Genomic DNA, 17,171 nt, shown 5'->3' on the forward strand with positions numbered 1-17,171 from the left:
GACATTCAAAATCAGCACTGATGGGGCGATGTGGTGCTGATGAGGTATTCTAGGAAAAAGAAACCAGAAACGAAAATAAAAAAAATACGTCCACACATGGCTGCATGGGAGCCGACGAGAACGATAAGCCAGTGAGGACTAAGGCATGACAGGAGAAGGACGAGGATGGTGGTGGTAGTGGTGTGTGTAGGGGTAGAAGAAAACAAAACCAAGAAATAGCAGATGATGAAAATAAATCGGAGGTACTGTATTAGCAGCAGTTTGTTTTCCTTCTTTTCCTTTTTTTCCTCTTCCTCTTTAATACTGGAGTCTAGAGGTTGGCTCCAGGTTGGCATGGTTTTTAAGTCCAAAAGAGGGGTCGGGGTGGAGGGATAGGGTCAGGGGAGTTACAGGACCTCGTCGCTCTCGGCGGTGTGGAGCTGTGTGTCGTCTGCGTCGGTCATACTGCTCTCCTGCGACTCCTCCACCTCAGCTGCTGGGGACAAGGTGGAGGTTAGAGGTCAAAGCATGGCTCCTGACACTGACATTTTTCAGCTTCCTTCTTGAAGTAACATAGACAGACAGAGAAACCTGACCATATTGGAATTTTCGCCCTAAGATATGTACTTTGGTGGTAGGCCACTTGGCTACACCTTTCTGGAATGTTTCACATATACTATTCAAATACGGACGTATATTGACTCAATTATTTACTACTAGTACTCAATGTTTAATTTTAAGGCTGTCAAATATTTTGCATTTGCATAAATGATGCAACTCATAACAAATGTACAGGCCATTGCCATCATTAACAGGGAACTAAATGGTCATAGCTATGCATCAGTCTGTCATAGCAGTCACAGTGGTTGTACCTGAGTCATAGGGGTAGTCCTCAGTGACAGGCTCCTCGTCGTCAGGGAGGTACCTCTTGTCTATGGCCTCTTTGATCTGATTGTTGGCTCCTTTGGGATCCAGGTCCATGGCCCAGGAGAAATTCATCAATGCCAAGTGGGTCTGGCCCAGCTTCTTATACACCTGAGGGGAGCAATAGGGAAGAAAGCATATTAGAGCAGGACACACCATCCATACGAATACATTCGTAAACTAGGAAATATGTCACTAAACCCCTACCTACATTTACATATTGCCACAATTACCTCAACTTACCCATACCCCTGCACATTGACTCGGTACCAGTACCCTTTGTATATAGCCTCATTATTGTTATTTTATTGGGTTACCATTTCTCCTTTAGTTTATTTAGCAAATGTTTCTTACTTTTAAAAAACTCTGCATTGTTGGTTAAGGGCTCGTAAGTAAGCATTTCACAGTAAGGTCTACACTACACCTGTTATATTCGGCGCATGTGACGAATACAATTTGATGTCAAACATCTCATAGCTATTTAGTCCATTGTACAAAGTCAGACTATATGAGATTTGAGAGGCAAGTGTAAAGTGGTCTATTATTGAGTACGAATATCAAAGTGACAGTAAATTCTTCACTTATGGTCGGCTCCTTTCCTCATAATCCCCACAAAGAAAATAAAAGTTTACATTTGCTTACCTTTCCTATTAAAAAGTAAACAAGGGACTCTTTGGGCACTATTTGTTTCAGCTCTTCAAGCTCTTGAAGAGCCGCCTGAAAAGGGAACACAAAAAACTGTTTGCTTAGACTTAACCAATAGAAAATACAGTGAACAATGATAATATTAATACGGAAGAAGAGGAATTGTGCTGAAAAGTAGGTTAGCCAGTGTTCACTTGTGAAATGCCATATGGACCTACCTTGTACTTTTCATTAGCGAAGAGGATGGAGGCCCTGTGAAATTTGCATAGAGGGTTCTTGGGGTCTATGTTGATCGCTCTATTCAGGGTTTCTAAAGCATGGTCAGACTTCTTCAGTGCATGCTGAACCTGTGTGGAAACAACAGGAAACATGGAGCACGTTAGTTAGTGTGCCATAAAGAACATTGGAGAAAGGACTCAAGTACCAAATGTAAAATACTACAGGCTTTGAAAATAGTAATAATAATAATACATATGATTTATAAAGTGTTTTTCTAAAACATAAAGATGGTTAAAAAAATGTTTTTTTTTAATCAGCATGCAATGTCTTGAAGTGCCCTGACAGACTGAGTGAGCTGAAAGAGACTGAGTGTAGCGGGCCACTCACCACTCCGATGTGGCAGAGGAGCACAGAGCTCTGAGGGTTGATGCTAAGTGCCTTCTTGAAGTGAATCTCTGCCAGGTTGAACTTCTCCTGCTTATAGTAAATCATCCCCAAGCCATACCTGGAGATGGAGGGATAGAAAGAGAGACGGAGAGAGGAGAGAGAGAGGTGAGATAACAAGTGTCTCCCATAATCCTGAATTATTCACTAACATCAAAATATGACGTTTTAGCTTTAATTCTTTACTAAGACTTCAGATTATTAATCTGCATTAAGGTAATACAGTGCTGTGTTTGAGAACACCTCAAGCGAGACCGATTCAAGACCAAGACCGAAAGGTGGGGGGGCGAGACCGAGTCGAGACCGGGAGGGGGACAAAGGGACCGAGACATAGTCAAGACCAGAAAAATGTGAGTCCAATTCAAGACCATGACGGTAATTTTGTCAAATCCCCACCATAAGTGTTCAAAATGTCCAGTATTTCTATGTTCATATTTCAGAACATATGGATTCTTTAGATATTCAGAATAGTGAAAAAATGCATACTGGGGGAAAAGAGAGCCAATCTACGAATTATTCCTAACCCAAACACAGTGGGGAACAATAGGCCTTCTATAGGCTAAGGTTTTATAAAATTATGATTATAATAATGCTAATTCTATTATTTTCAATGTAGTTTGATTTAATCTCTTCTTTTCAACAAAAACTGAAAAGGGTTAACGCTGCAGAGAAAAAAAATTATCCAATCAGGATTTCTTTGCTGGTCTCTGGGGAGATAAATATACCTAGCTAAGTCAGCCATTGGCTAGGCCATCAGAAGCTAGAAAAATGCTTCTGCTATTCAACTGTAATAGGGCAAAATTTTGGAGTGACAATGAAATCAACCAATCACATTGACTTAATGAGTGGGACCGTTTTTTACAAAAACATGGACATTTCTGCACTTTTGAAGGCCGACAGGTCACTGCGCAATAGCGAGCAGTAGGTTTCCCACGGTCTAGCTAGCTAGCTTTTGTTGTCGGCTAGTTTGAAGCGGCTGCAGCAGGTGTTATCAAAGAGGATGTTGTTGCTAATTTGTTAGATTCTCCTTTTTCAAGAATAACTTTCAACAATAAGTTTTATTGTAGCACGCTTGCTGTTAGCCAACTCTTTGAAAATAACTTGTGAGAAACAGTGTTGCATTTAAAGTGAAACTGACAGCATTTTAGCAACATAAAATCGTATACAAATCTGTTCATATACACACTAGGAAGAATGACACTTAAATTCTGACAAGCAACCACTGGTCATTTTCACGTTTCATAAATTCTTAGAATGTTTGGGAATTACGTATACTAAGGCATTTGTGTAAATTCTATAGCAATATAAAGTGGGAAAGCGGCCGTGCATTTGGACAATTAATAGTTCCTGCAGTTAATAAAAATTAATAAAAACATGTTTGTCCAGGACCCGGAGTCTACACAGACTGGTGCGCTATAGCCAATCAGAGCTACAGTAGACCTTTATGTAAACATGCCATTTGCTACATGGGCCGGCAATCATTCACTTTGAACTGGACTGTGTTTACAGGAAGTTGTAACAGCGCAACTCATTCGCCAAAAGCCACAAAATACACGCGAATGGATTTCTGCAAATATGTTAACGACACGGGAGTCCTCTTACATTTGGGAACTTTACATTTCTATTGATCAAACAACCATGAAAAGGTAGGCTCTCTCACTCAGTTATGCACATCAACAAGACCAACAACTAATGCTAGCCAGAGCAAGAGGAGATAAAATCTAACGAAGGAACATTAGATAAACACTCTCAAACGTTTTCAGCTAAACAATGGGGAATTATAGCCTCATCCTTCTGCAGCTTGCCTGCCAATGCATGCTTGTCCCAACCAAGCACCTAAGCTAACTGGCTAAAGTTGGCTAGTTTGCTAACTAGCTACTTCCAGACACAAATGTGAGAACACCTCACTCTGACCATTTTACTTGATGTAGAAAAGCTGGTTACATGTAATCTAGAGCATTCTTGACTAACTATAAAAAATGTTTGCCTATGTTTACTGACACCGGTCATATTCAGTAGGTGTTGTGCGTTCGTAAATTCATCAGTTATTCTGCGCTCTGGCACACTCAGACGAGAGTGCTCTGAAATCAGAGTAGATAGCATATCTCTTGCATTCGCAAATTCACTCTGGCTAACTGTATAACAGTCGTTCAAGTTCTTGCTAGCTAACCAAATGACACCTGCATCTCTAGCTTTGTATAGCCACCAAAAAACGATATGAGGGGGGGAGGGGGAGTCACTCACTCCTCCAATGGCATGACATCCTGCAAGCTAGCTAGCTAGCAAACATTAGGCTCCATGTTTTTAGCTTGCTACATAAATAGATATCCTAGCCTATTAGCCACGTTATGACGGACTTGTGATCATTCCCTTGCTAGTTTGATTGTATTGACATTCCCAACCTTAGTTACATTCATCCGTTTTTATATTGAGTCATTGAAACTGAAACAATGCATCCCGAATGGAGGCAGCAAACAATGGAAAAGGCCAGCTGTGATTTTAAAACCTGATATTTTTTGGATTACCAAGAAATGTATTGGTGAATTATAGGGATGCACCGATATGACATTTTTGGCCAATACAGATATCCGATATTTTCCGTGCCAAAAAAAACGACACCGACATTTACAATTTTAGCGGCCTTTTAAGCATTTTAAGTTAGTTGAAACACACAGACCAAAAAGTTATTTTGTTGGTATTTACGCATGTCCCAATTACCAGTAAAACCTAATCAAAACCTATTTCTTTCAATTACTTGCTGTGCTGTGTCGTTGTTCATTTGTTCAGTCGTTTCATTCTCAACCATAATAGAGCATTTTCACATCTATTACGATTGTAATTCAGATTTTGTCACATCCACTATCACTCCAAGGTTGTGCACTAACTCACCAGGCATTGTAGTGGCGTGTGTTGACTCTGATGGCGTTACGGAAGCAGGCCAGAGCCTTCTCCAGCTCCTCTGTGAGGACAAACTCATGGCCTAGCAGCGTGTAGGCGTAGGCAAAGCCCGGGTTCACCTGGATGGCACGCTGGAAGAACTTAATGGCTATGTCATGCTCCCTCTGCAGACTGAAACAGTTACCAGCCACGCACCATGCCTAAGGGGACAAAGAGAGAGAGAGTTGGGGAGGAGGGAAGGAATAGAAGAGGAGAGGAAGGAGCAAAAATATGGATCTTTTAAATTAAGGCAACCATACTCCAAGACAGAATCACTTGTAAGCATTTCCCAATGGAAAAGTCTCAATGGAACATACTTTTTAGCCCAGGACTAGACATGTGGATACGGTACATGCAACTGTTTGTCCCAGTGTGTTAGTTAACTATGTACCTCTGGTGAATTCTTGTCCATGTCGGTGAGGTCTTTGGACAGGGCCGACAGGGCCACGTCCTTCTGCAAGTGCCAAAGGGTGGTGGAGTAAATCTCCATGCCCTCCACCCGGTAGTTCTCGATGCGCCGCACCTCTGAGAAGATCCTCTCCGCCTGCAGGGAGGGGACAGGAGGCAAATAGTGAGAAAAGTTTATAAATCGAGCCATTGAGAAGTAGCAGAAGCCACCATAACACAGCCATCGACCACTCTTTGCATCCATTTGACAGTCTTAACCCTGTGAAAATATAGTAAGGACAGGAGCACATCTAGCTTCAGATGCCCACAATCCCTGTTTTAGGTATGAAAGATGAACCTAGCAAAAGAAGGCTCTCCCTTACCTGCATGTATTCGGCCAGCTCAAAGTGGGCCCTGCCGATCTGTCCCAGGACCCACCCTGTGTTGTAGTGATGGGAAGGCAGCTGGCTCAGGATGCTGATAGCCTCCTTACAATTGTAAGAGCAGAGGGCCAGGTACCCCCGGCCGATGTCTCGCATCAGCGACATCAGGCCATCTGGAACACAGAGGGAAAAGAGGGGTTTGGAGATAAGGACTTGTGATGGCATCTTTGTAAGGACATTGTATGACAAGGTGGCTAATAAGACTATAGAAATGTAGTACAATTATAACAGCAACTTAATAAAAAAAGTCAGAAAACTACTACATTACTTTGACATTGTTTTTAATGGCAGTGTATCCCTACACCTCAACATCTTGACATGGTCAGGCAAAGAAGACTGAAAGTCAAAGTGTGAGAGTTAATTCTAACAGTGTCCCAGCTCACCTGCAGCAGCCTTCTGCAGACTGAAGGCCTGGAACTGAGGAGAGCCCATACTGACTTTCCCGTCTGTCATGGACGAGTCCAGCTTGAGGATCTCAATGCTCTCGTTCAGGTTGGATGGGGTGATGCCTCCCTTGCCCATTTTTGACTTGGTCTTCCGGTTGGGGATTTTGGTGGGGAACTTCATTTTCAGCTTCTTGCTATTCTCCTGTTGAGTAATGTTTGTTTGTGTTTAGCCATCTCAAAGACCCTCTGCAACCCTTCAGAAACCATCCATGTCCTGCCCCCCCCCCCGCCTCTTTGATTTGGAGGTAACAGAAAAAGAGGAAAAATAACCATCTTTGCCAAATCTCAAGCAGCACACCAGACGGGCAGTCTGGTTTTGAGCCACCCACCTCTATTCTATATAGAACAAAAATAATTACATATAAAAATGCAATCTCTGCTCATAAAATATCATAACACTTACTAAAATGCTAGACTTGAGAGCAACTATGTTTTGTTGTGTCTGGTCAGATGCACCACAAATCTTTACTGTCCATCTCAATTCCAATATCTTGGGTATATGTTTATAAGGAAAAAATCCACTCAAACCTCTGAGTCTTGCATGTTACCTTGGCATAGAGCTGGCACTGTGAAGAGCTGGAGCTCCCGTCTGGGCTGGCACGTGGGGGGAGCAGGCGATTGTGGGCTCAGCACTTGAGAGGCGTAGTACTACAGTAAAGGACAGACAAACAGAGCACAACAAGTCTGGTCATCAGGTCTTCATCCTTAGACAACCAACTAGCACAGAGCACCACACGCCAGATGAGTGACATTTTTTTGACAACAAGCAAAATGCTGCAGTGGTTACAAGTTTCAAGCACAAACCTGACTCAAAACAGTATGGACTCACAATGTCATGAAATATCTACACAATGTTCACCCTGCTGAATTCCTCACTGGAAAAACTAAACAAGTATTGTGAGGACAGCCTGTGTGCTTTTCTGGCAATATCTCTGCATTTCGCCTACTGTAAACCCATGGGTCCATGATGGGCCTTGTAATGAGCACAGGATCCTGGTCCTGTGGGGGGCAGTGGTCTGAGTTCGTGGTTGAAGAGATAGGGAATGATCTCCCTGCTGTTGCCACTCTGTGCAAAACACCGACTTCGTCCCGCGCTGGCCTGATTCTTAGCTACCAGACTGAAGAGGGAAAAGTGGAACAAAGCCTATTTAAAATACATTTAAAAAAAAATGGCCAACAAAACATCTGTGACCTCCAATTGTTCAATGCCGTTACTGAAATTAAAAGGAATCTCCTCTGAAGTTGAAATGTTTTCTATTCAGCGTGCATAGAACGATTTTTACACACAGTATGTTGCTCTTCGATTAACACTCCAAATAGGAGAGCCACATAGCGGTTGGCGTGTTGTCTTCATTATAGCGATGACGCGTGCGTACCTTCTTTGGTGGGACTCCGGGAGGGGGTGGCTCCATCCCCGAGCCACTGTGAGAGTAGTTCTGCAGATACAAGGGGTCCCCTGGGCTGGGCTCCAGGGGCAAGATTCCAAAACTGGGAATAAGATCATTCAAATGGATTCTCAGTATATCTCATCTACATTGTTGACTTATTCAGCTCTGTATAATTTAGCCTATCATGCAGAAGTCCCCATGGAGGCCATTTACATCCAGTTGCAGTACCAGAGAAGCCTTTAACAGAGGTAGAAAAGCCCTCACAGAACAAAACCGTCGTAGAGGACAGAGGAAAAGCAGTAATCAAGACGTCCTCTGAAGCCAGTTATCATTACAGTCTCCCTAATTACAGGCTAGTGGACAATGGAGTTGGAGGATGAATGAATGAATGATAGACCAGCATGTACTGCAGCCAGGTGCACAATATCAAATTATAACCTAGATAATGTTACTTGACTACAATTTTCAAAGCCATGGACAAATTACAAGCGGAGTGATCGCTGACAATATAATAATGTTCTGAGGAGAGTGCCAATGCATATGCCTCTATAATGTAGGGTGTCCAATTAAAAATGCATATTTTGACCAATGGGTAAAATAACATTAAATTGGGCAAAATAACATTAAATTGGGCAGATACTCCTCGAAGAAAACCAATGCTCCAAATCTCATGTCTCTATCATAATCCATTCAAATGTTAGAGTTTTCACCCTTGTAGGATGACTAAATCAATGGAGGCCAGAGAAGAAGTGGTCAAAATACAGGAAAATAGCATTGCGTCTGCTAGGCTGGATGCTGTGCGAGAATTAATAAGGTAAATACAGGCTCACCGTTTAACTCATCATCTTTCTTATAAAATGCGCAGGACATTAAACAATATAGAGGTAAGATAGATAGCGATTTTGAGACATGTAATGCTTCCATATTTTAGTAGGAACTTTTCGTATTAATGTGAAATTCCTGCTCTACTTCAAAGATTTCTCACAAAAACAAACGTATCTCTGTGAAATGTCAACGGAGCATTGAGTGTGTACCAAGCTTTTATCTTCAAAGCCTTTTACATTTCAATTCAGCTCGTGTCATGCTAATTTAGCTTTTTGCGACCCGCGGAAACAACTTTGAAGACAACAACCACAAAATGCTAAATCCTTAAAAGTTATGAGAAACCTGCACCGCTCTGTCAACAAAACTTAGTGCTTATTAACGGATGTATTAGGTTACGAAATTTGTTAGAACATGAATAATCATATTTGTCTTGGTAAAATGTATTTTATAAACATAAGGAAGTGAAATTGAATCACCAAAGTGCATTTTTACCCACTCTGGGCAGAGTGGATGGACACCCTACATAATGACACTGTAAAAGTAGTCAAAGAGGGAAACATGTGGGAGTGCCTCAACACACAGAGAATACACGCCACACTCAAAATACAGTGCCAGACGACACTTATGAGCAGATAGATAACGCGTGCCTGTGTCAATCCACTTATGATAAAACAGCCCAACACATGTAATAGAGCCACTACTGAGAAAAAACATCTTATTTGTGTGTACGGGTTGAGACCACCAGTACCTGGGCGTTAGGGGGCTGAGTGCTGCCGGTCCCCCCAGTAGACTGCGCCCACTCTTGGGTTTGTTCTGCACTTGTTTGGATAGCAGGGAGCCGCTGTAGGCCAGAGGCCTACGGTGTCCGGGAGATGACGGACGAGTCGATGTAGGACATGGTGGAGTCTGTGTCAGAGACGAGTACTTTGAGTTGGAAGACTCCGGTTCAGTCTGTTTAATTCCTACAGGGGAGGAAAGGGAACGAGACGAGCAGTTGTCAGTTCTTCATTGCACATTTGGATAGGCAGGTTATTAGAAAGAACTGTGATCTTTGCTTGTGAAGTGTTATTTATCATAAAGCGTTCATTAGGGGTGTAACGGTTCACAAACCCACGGTTCAGTACATATTGCGTTTTTTGGGTCACGGTTCGGATACAGTGGAAAATTAAATGCCAAACGTTACTGTAATAATTAAGTGTTGGCAAAAGATGTCAAACGACCAAGGAATAGATCATGAGCCATATAATGTAGGGCCCTATAAATCTGTTTCAATTATATTTTTTTTTACCTGGTTTCATTTAGTTTTTCAGGTTCACTCAAAAATTGGAGGCCTGGGGCCTCCGAGGGCGCAGCGGTCTAAGGCACTACATTGAAGAATCTCAAAATATATTTAGATGTGTTTAATTACTACTTGATTACACATGTGTTATTTCATAGTTTGTCTTCACCGTTATTCTACAATGTAGAAATAGTAAAATAAAGAAAAATCCTTGAATGAGTAGGTGTCCAAATTTGGATGGTACTGTGTGTGTATATACATTACCGTTCAAAAGTTTGGGGTCACTTAGAAATGTTTTTGTTTTTGAAAGAAAGCACATTTTTCCCCATTATAACATAAAAATTGTCAGAAATACAGTGTAGACATTGTTAATGTTGTAAATGACTATTGTAGCTGGAAACGGCAGATTTTTTATGGAAAATCTACATTGGCGTACAAAGGCCCATTATCAGCATCCATCACCTCCTGTGTTCCAATGGCACGTTGTGTTAGCTAATCCAAGTTTATCATTTTAAAAAGGGTAATTGATCATTAGAAAGCCTTTTGCAATTATGTTAGCACAGCTGAAAACTGTTGTTCTGATTAAAGAAGCAATAAAACTGGCCTTCTTTAGACTAGTTGAGTATCTGGAGCGTCAGTATTTTTGGGTTCGATTACAGGCTCAAAATGCTAGAAACAAAACACTTTCTTCTGAAGCCCGTCAGTCTATTCTTGTTCTGAGAAATGAAGGCTATTCCATGCGGAAAATTGGCAAGAAACTGAAGATCTCGTACAACGTTGTGTACTACTCCCTTCACAGAACGGCGCAAACTGGCTCTAACCAGAATAGAAAGAGTGGGAGGCCCGGTGCACAACTGAGCAAGAGGACAAGTACATTAGAGTGTCTAGTTTGAGAAACAGACGCCTCACAAGTCTTCAACTGGCAGCTTCATTAAATAGTACCCGCAAAACACCAGTCTCAATGTCAACAGTGAAGAGGTGATTCCGGGATGCTGGCATTCTAGGTAGAGTTTCAAAGAAAAAGCCATATCTTAGACTGGCAATAAAAAGAAAAGATTAAGATGAGCAAAAGAACACAGACACTGGACAGAGGAACTCTGCCTAGAAGGCCAGTATCCCGGAATTGCCTCTTCACTGTTGACATTGAGACTGGTGTTTTGCGGGTACATTTAATGAAGCTGCCAGATGAACTTGGATTAGCTAACACAACGTGCCATCGAACACAGGAGTGATGGTTGCTGATAATGGGCCTCTGTATGCCTATGTAGATATTCCTTTTTTTTTTTTTTTTTTATATATATATAGCTACAATAGTAATTTACAACATTAACAATGTCTACACTGTATTTCTGATCATTTATGTTCTTTTAAAATAAAAATAAATAAAAAGCTTTTCTTTCAAAAACAAGGATATTTCTATGTGACCCCAAACTTTTGAACGGTAGTGTGTGTGTGTACACACACACACACACACACACACACACACACACACACACACACACACACACACACACACACACACACACACACAACACAAACACTCCCCCCCACACACACACACACACACACACACACACACACACACACACACACACACACACACACACACGTGTGTGTACATAAAAAAAATATATATATACATTTGGGTTCACATTGCAGACCAAACCGAGGTCCCCGTACCAAACAGTTCAGTAAGAATAAGTTTACTGTTACACCCCTAGTGTTCACAGATCACCTTCTTCCACAGTCCCAACCCCTAACCAAACACCAGGTCAAACACTCTTTCATCTTGGCACCAATGCAATGCAAGCCATCATTGTAAAGAGAGCCGAACCTGGCCTTAGAAAAATATGAACAGGAATACTGGGTTTAAATGGACAGGGGGATGGAGAGTCGAAGGGACGTACTAAGGTGTCCTGGGGCGTCTCCATGAGCACCGTGTCCACCTGGCGGTGGGGCATGTTGTGGCTTGGTGTGTGAGCAGGGCTGATAGGGAACAGGGGAGGGGCTCCACTCCCGCCGCTAAAGAACTGCAGGGACGTCAGTCTGAAGATCTGCTCTGGGTCCGGACGATCGCCTGACAACAAAGATACAGGTTAATACAATCAGTTTAAGAGCAGGGGGAGGGAATAGAGTGGATTTGAGCCTGAGCACTGGTCAGGGAATTCGATTTGGATCTGCCATCATGCTAGGGATTAGGACCAGTGTAAGTTTCTCATTTTTGTCTTACAATGACGAGTGAATCAACCTCTATTGTTAATGCAAATACATATTCTACTCTATCATCTTAACATGCATTATATAACTAACTACCCTACCACCCACCCATCCCAGCTGATTGACTGACTCACCGATCTGACAGAGGGACTCAAACGGAGACCACAGGAAAGGATTCATACTCAGGCTCTTCTGATAACATTCAGAACCTTTGGCCAGACGATCCGTTTTGCTGCACAGACAGAAGGAAGAAGAAAATTATCTTCTCGATATTGAGTGACGCATGTGGGTGACAGGCACGCACGTGCAATCACACAACAAAACACATTGCGCCTGGTTACGTTAATCTAATTCAGAACATTCCAGCTAATATCTTTGTCAGGATTAGCTTGTTCCTGTACCTCAAATCTAATTTATAAGAGGAAGCAACCACTCGCTGGGCATTTATGGTTGTATTACGGTCACACATGTTAGATACCAGACCAATTACCTTTGCTTAACCGCTACATTGGTTTTCCTGACATCACACAGTAATAATGCAACAGCACTGTGAAATATACCAGCATACCACGTTGTTGTTTAGAGTCTGTTTTCTGATATGGTTAAACCTTAGAAATTGAGACAACAGCATTTTGATTGTGGTTCATGCATGTCTAAATTGTAACATGATGTTCATGACAAAGTGATAATTAAATGCTCGGACATTCTAGCCCACTGGCTGAGCTTACATCATGTTCTAAATACAGTATATCTGTAGAAAAGGACATCCTCTGCTTAGGAGGCTGCTACAGCCCCTTCCTGCATTCAAATAGCCCATTTGAATTGACCAAGGTAACATCCAAATATCATTCACAGACATGCCTTCTCTCCAATTCTCAATTTCTGCTCCCTTTAATTCATTAGCAACACCATGGGAAGCTGAATTAACAAGGTTTCCTTCAGGATACAATAAACAAGTCCATTGCGACAAACAAACATCAAGGCACTGCTACGCCCAACCCTCTTCATTAGGGTGCAACGTCTATCACTCAGTTGCATAGTAAAACATTAGGTATTGCTATAGATAGCTAGCACACAAGCAATCAACTCTCAATTGAAAACGTTCCCCCGAACATGCTTTCGATTGTTCAACAATGAAGTAATGAACATGGTTATCCTACCAATAGATTTGCCCCAATAGGGACAATGTGAAACAGGCAGAGTCTCCAAACTCTGTGACGATGTCCTCCTGGCTCTTCTGTTTGTTCAGGACCCCCCCTGTCAGGATCTGCTCTCCCTCTGCAAGCCTGGGAAGAGAAGAGGACCGGACCACCGATGTGAGCATACAGGTGTCAAAGAGGAAGGGAGCTATGCAGACACTCTGGATTCAAAGCATGCACAATGTCATAGCTATGAGACCTAAAACACCAGACACAAAATAACATCCTTACTTGCTCAGTTCCACACAGCACTTGGCGAGGAGGTATTTGCATTGTGGTGTTGTGCAGCTGTGCCCCTTGAGAAGGCGGTATGCCTTGTAGGCCTTTCCCGAACGATAGTAGCATGTGGCTAACAGAAAGAGGGCCTCCTCCGAATGCACTGTGAGGAGGATAAGAGATGCATCCAAATAATTCATTTGCATAATTTGCACTTAAATTAACATACAGATACATACCCTGACACACACACAAACACCAAAAGCACAATCCCAGATGACTAGGAGTTATAAATATAAATGTTATTAATTTGGCGCCGACATTTTCAGACTTGCATTAGATTCCTTTTGGCATGTGACCAATTTTCATACTTGACATGTTATTTTGATCGACTCACGTCTACGCTATAGCCTAATAGTCCACTGCAGTGTTTTGCGTTCCACATTAAAGCAACAGCAGCCTACAGGCTATTCTATAACAAATGACAATCTGTTCTAAAACCTGTTTTGCATGTGTCAGTCAGGCCCCACAAGCCACCATCATGTCAAAACCTTTCAGGACTATATGTGTGGATTAAAGCAATCAGGTGGAACTGTACAGTTGTCTGCACAGTAATGTTAAGCTGAAAGAGGAAGAGCTCAGCTGTGCTGCAGCATGAACATGATCTTCTTAAAACAAGAGGGGTAGATTTCATTACCTTCAGCATATAGTCTCTCGGCCAGGAACACGGCATCTCTGTAGGCATAGTGGTTTAGTGCATGCCAAACAGCAGCCTAGACACAGGGAGACAAACAAACATCTGCATCTCTACATATTGTCACACAGCCTACTATGATTGTCTGATCTGGTGGTGGCTCTGACAGCAAGCTTTACAACTCACTAATAATCAATGGCCTAATCAGTCAATAAACACATGCGTTGATAATACATTATTTGAATACAAAGCTTGCAGCGTATTATAGCGAACTATTCAATCGTATGGCTGGCTGTTAGCTAGATGGCTATGAAATGTTGACACAGCAAACAACCATTAGCTAGTTACATTCGACGGGCAGACAATGCTATATTTTTTTTAAATAATTGGGGGGGTGGTTTCACTGGTCTAGGGCTTATGCGAATTTCAGTTTTTCGTGGCAAGTGTCAAACATTTAGCTAACGTTATTTCATCGTTCAATACCAACATCTGTGGTCATAGGATAACTTAGCAATTCTAGCTAAGTATTTCAACTCAAATTGAGGTACTTGGCTGTTAGTTGAGGTAACGTTACTTGGCTATGTCAGATCTGATGATGTTTAAGGTTACGGTAGCTGGCAAGTAGATAGCTGCATCAAATGTTCAACAAACGCTATCAATGCAGACAGCAGTTATCCATGTAGCTAGCTAGCACTGAGTAGTTAGCTAACTAGCCAATGGTTTTCAATATTTTCAATTCAGCTGTCAAAATGTCCATTTACAATACAACCTGAAATAACTTAAACCTTGGTCGACATACTAGCTAACGTTAACTTAGATGCTAGCTTAACGACTTTAGCGTTAGCTAATGTTATGTTGCAGGGAGAATGACATCGAAATAATGTCAACCATCATCAATATGATCAACTGTAATGTTTAGCTAACTAACTAACTAACTGTAGTTAATTTAGATAATGTTATCTGAAAAACTCACTTTACTGTCATAGTCTAAGTTAGTAACGTTAATTAGCTAAAGTTAGCACGGTATGTTAGTCTAGTTTGCCAGTAGCTAACTAGATTACTAACATTAACCAGATAATTTCAAAACAAACGTTGAGGCTCCATAACTAGTAGCGAGTTAACGTCGCTAGCTAAATATGGCTAATGACTGAGCACCTAGTTAGCTGGCACCTACCGCTATCTAATTTCGTATACCTGGCTGACAGTGGCCGTTCTAAAGAGTACCCCTGTGTGGTATATAATGAATAACAGGCACTAGTTTACCGATTTTAACAACGAAGCAACTATTCGGAGAATGCTAGCTGGCTAGGCCAAACCATTTATTCTCAGGCCTCGGTGTAGCAGTAGTGGACCTTTCTGGTAGGGAGGTAACCATGCAGGCCACAATACATTCCTCTTGTCCTGCATGTGACAGTTCTCTTCTTGGTATAGCAAACTGCTTCGTTACCTGAACAGGTTCCTGCAGCACCGTCATTCCGTTGTCAGGCTCCTTCTCTCGTCCACTGTTTTTTGTTTCCCTCTTTCTTCAGTTCCTTTCTTAGTTCAGTATCCAGGCCAGAAGTAGCTCTGAAGATTTGAACACAACGACCGTTACCGACCATGCCGAAAGCTCCCGAACATATCCGAAACAGATGCAAACGTATCAGTTTACGAATAGAATCGAAGACCAACGGAAATAACCGAAACGGTTGTTAGCTGAAATATAAACTCGTATATCAACCATAGAGATCGATAGAACTAATCTTTATATCTGTTACTTTTCATATGGTATGTATCAATTTCTGGATGTCCATCATCCATTTCATATGATATGTTACGAAATGCAATTCCTACAATATGTCACGAATTTCAAAACGTATGATATGTTACGCATTCCAATTTGTTGTTGCCAACGTTAGCTAGGCTAAGGGTTGGGGTTATGGTTAAGGTTAGGAGTTAGTTAAAAGGGTTAGCTAACATGCTAAGTAGCTAAAAACGTAGTAAGTAGTTGAAAAGTTGCTAATTAGCTAAAATGCTAAAGTTGTCCATGATGAGAATCGAAAACGGTCACGTTACCAACAACTCTCCTTTCATTTTTTCTTTAACAGGGCTTGACATTAACTTTTTTTAGCCACTTGTAAGAAGGACAGATTTTTTACTTGTCTGAAAGCTCAATTCAAAAAAAGGTCTGTAATACCATGGGCCAAAAGATGACTGAAAATTGTGTTGTATGATACAAGGAACCACTTCACAAAATATCCTTCATTATTATCACTGGTATTGACAATGGAAGGCTGCTGGTCTCTGATACTATGTATTATATCTCCTGCCATTGTGGCCTTGAGCAAGGCACCTAACCCCCTACAAGGTAAAATAATGCACTGATAGGCTACTGTATAAAACACGTGGTCCTTCAACCCTCCATCTAGAGAGCTACTTGATGTGCAGGATTTTTATCCAACCCTGCTCAAACACACCATATTTAGCTTATCAAGGTCCTGTTTTTTTTACAATGTGGTGTGTTCGAGCAGGGCTGGAGCAAAAGCCTTCACACCCAGTAGCTCCCGTGGACTCTCCAGGATGAGAGTTGGCCACCTTACAACATTACAATTACAGCCAAATACTTTTGATGTCTTTATAAAAAAAATCCCTCATTCAATGAACCAGGGATCAAATTGCTAAAGTGGGTAAGGTTAAAATATTCAGTGTTCAGTGGAGATCTTGACAGCTTAGGAGTTACTTGTCAATTAGGCTATTCTTCTTTCATATTTTTTTTACCCCCTTTTTCTCCCCAATTTCGTGGTATCCAATTATTAGTAGTTACTGTCTTGTCTCATCGCTACAACTCCCATACGGGCTCGGGAGAGACGAAGGTCGAGAGCCATGCGTCCTCCGAAACACAACCCAACCAAGCCGCACTGCTTCTTAACACAGCGTGCATCCAACCCGG

The 17,171-nt window shown here is 41.8% G+C and overlaps 1 protein-coding gene across 1 annotated transcript; it reads right to left on the reverse strand.

Annotated features, from left to right (window-relative positions):
- Nucleotides 1-290: 290 nt before the first annotated feature.
- Nucleotides 291-15,866, reverse strand: cdc27 (cell division cycle 27). Its single transcript, XM_070449191.1, is given in 23 exon segments — nt 291-472; nt 852-1,014; nt 1,546-1,620; nt 1,767-1,895; nt 2,155-2,272; nt 5,101-5,309; nt 5,540-5,692; nt 5,919-6,091; nt 6,362-6,608; nt 6,992-7,069; nt 7,417-7,449; nt 7,452-7,529; nt 7,801-7,912; nt 9,386-9,511; nt 9,513-9,549; nt 9,552-9,581; nt 9,584-9,599; nt 11,824-11,993; nt 12,268-12,365; nt 13,294-13,419; nt 13,564-13,711; nt 14,246-14,321; nt 15,690-15,866. Coding segments are annotated over 23 exon segments (2,508 nt in total). The 5' UTR covers nt 15,717-15,866; the 3' UTR covers nt 291-386.
- Nucleotides 15,867-17,171: the final 1,305 nt, after the last annotated feature.

Source organism: Salvelinus sp. IW2-2015, linkage group LG20 (assembly GCF_002910315.2).
Source record: "Salvelinus sp. IW2-2015 linkage group LG20, ASM291031v2, whole genome shotgun sequence".
NCBI lineage: Eukaryota > Metazoa > Chordata > Actinopteri > Salmoniformes > Salmonidae > Salvelinus > Salvelinus sp. IW2-2015.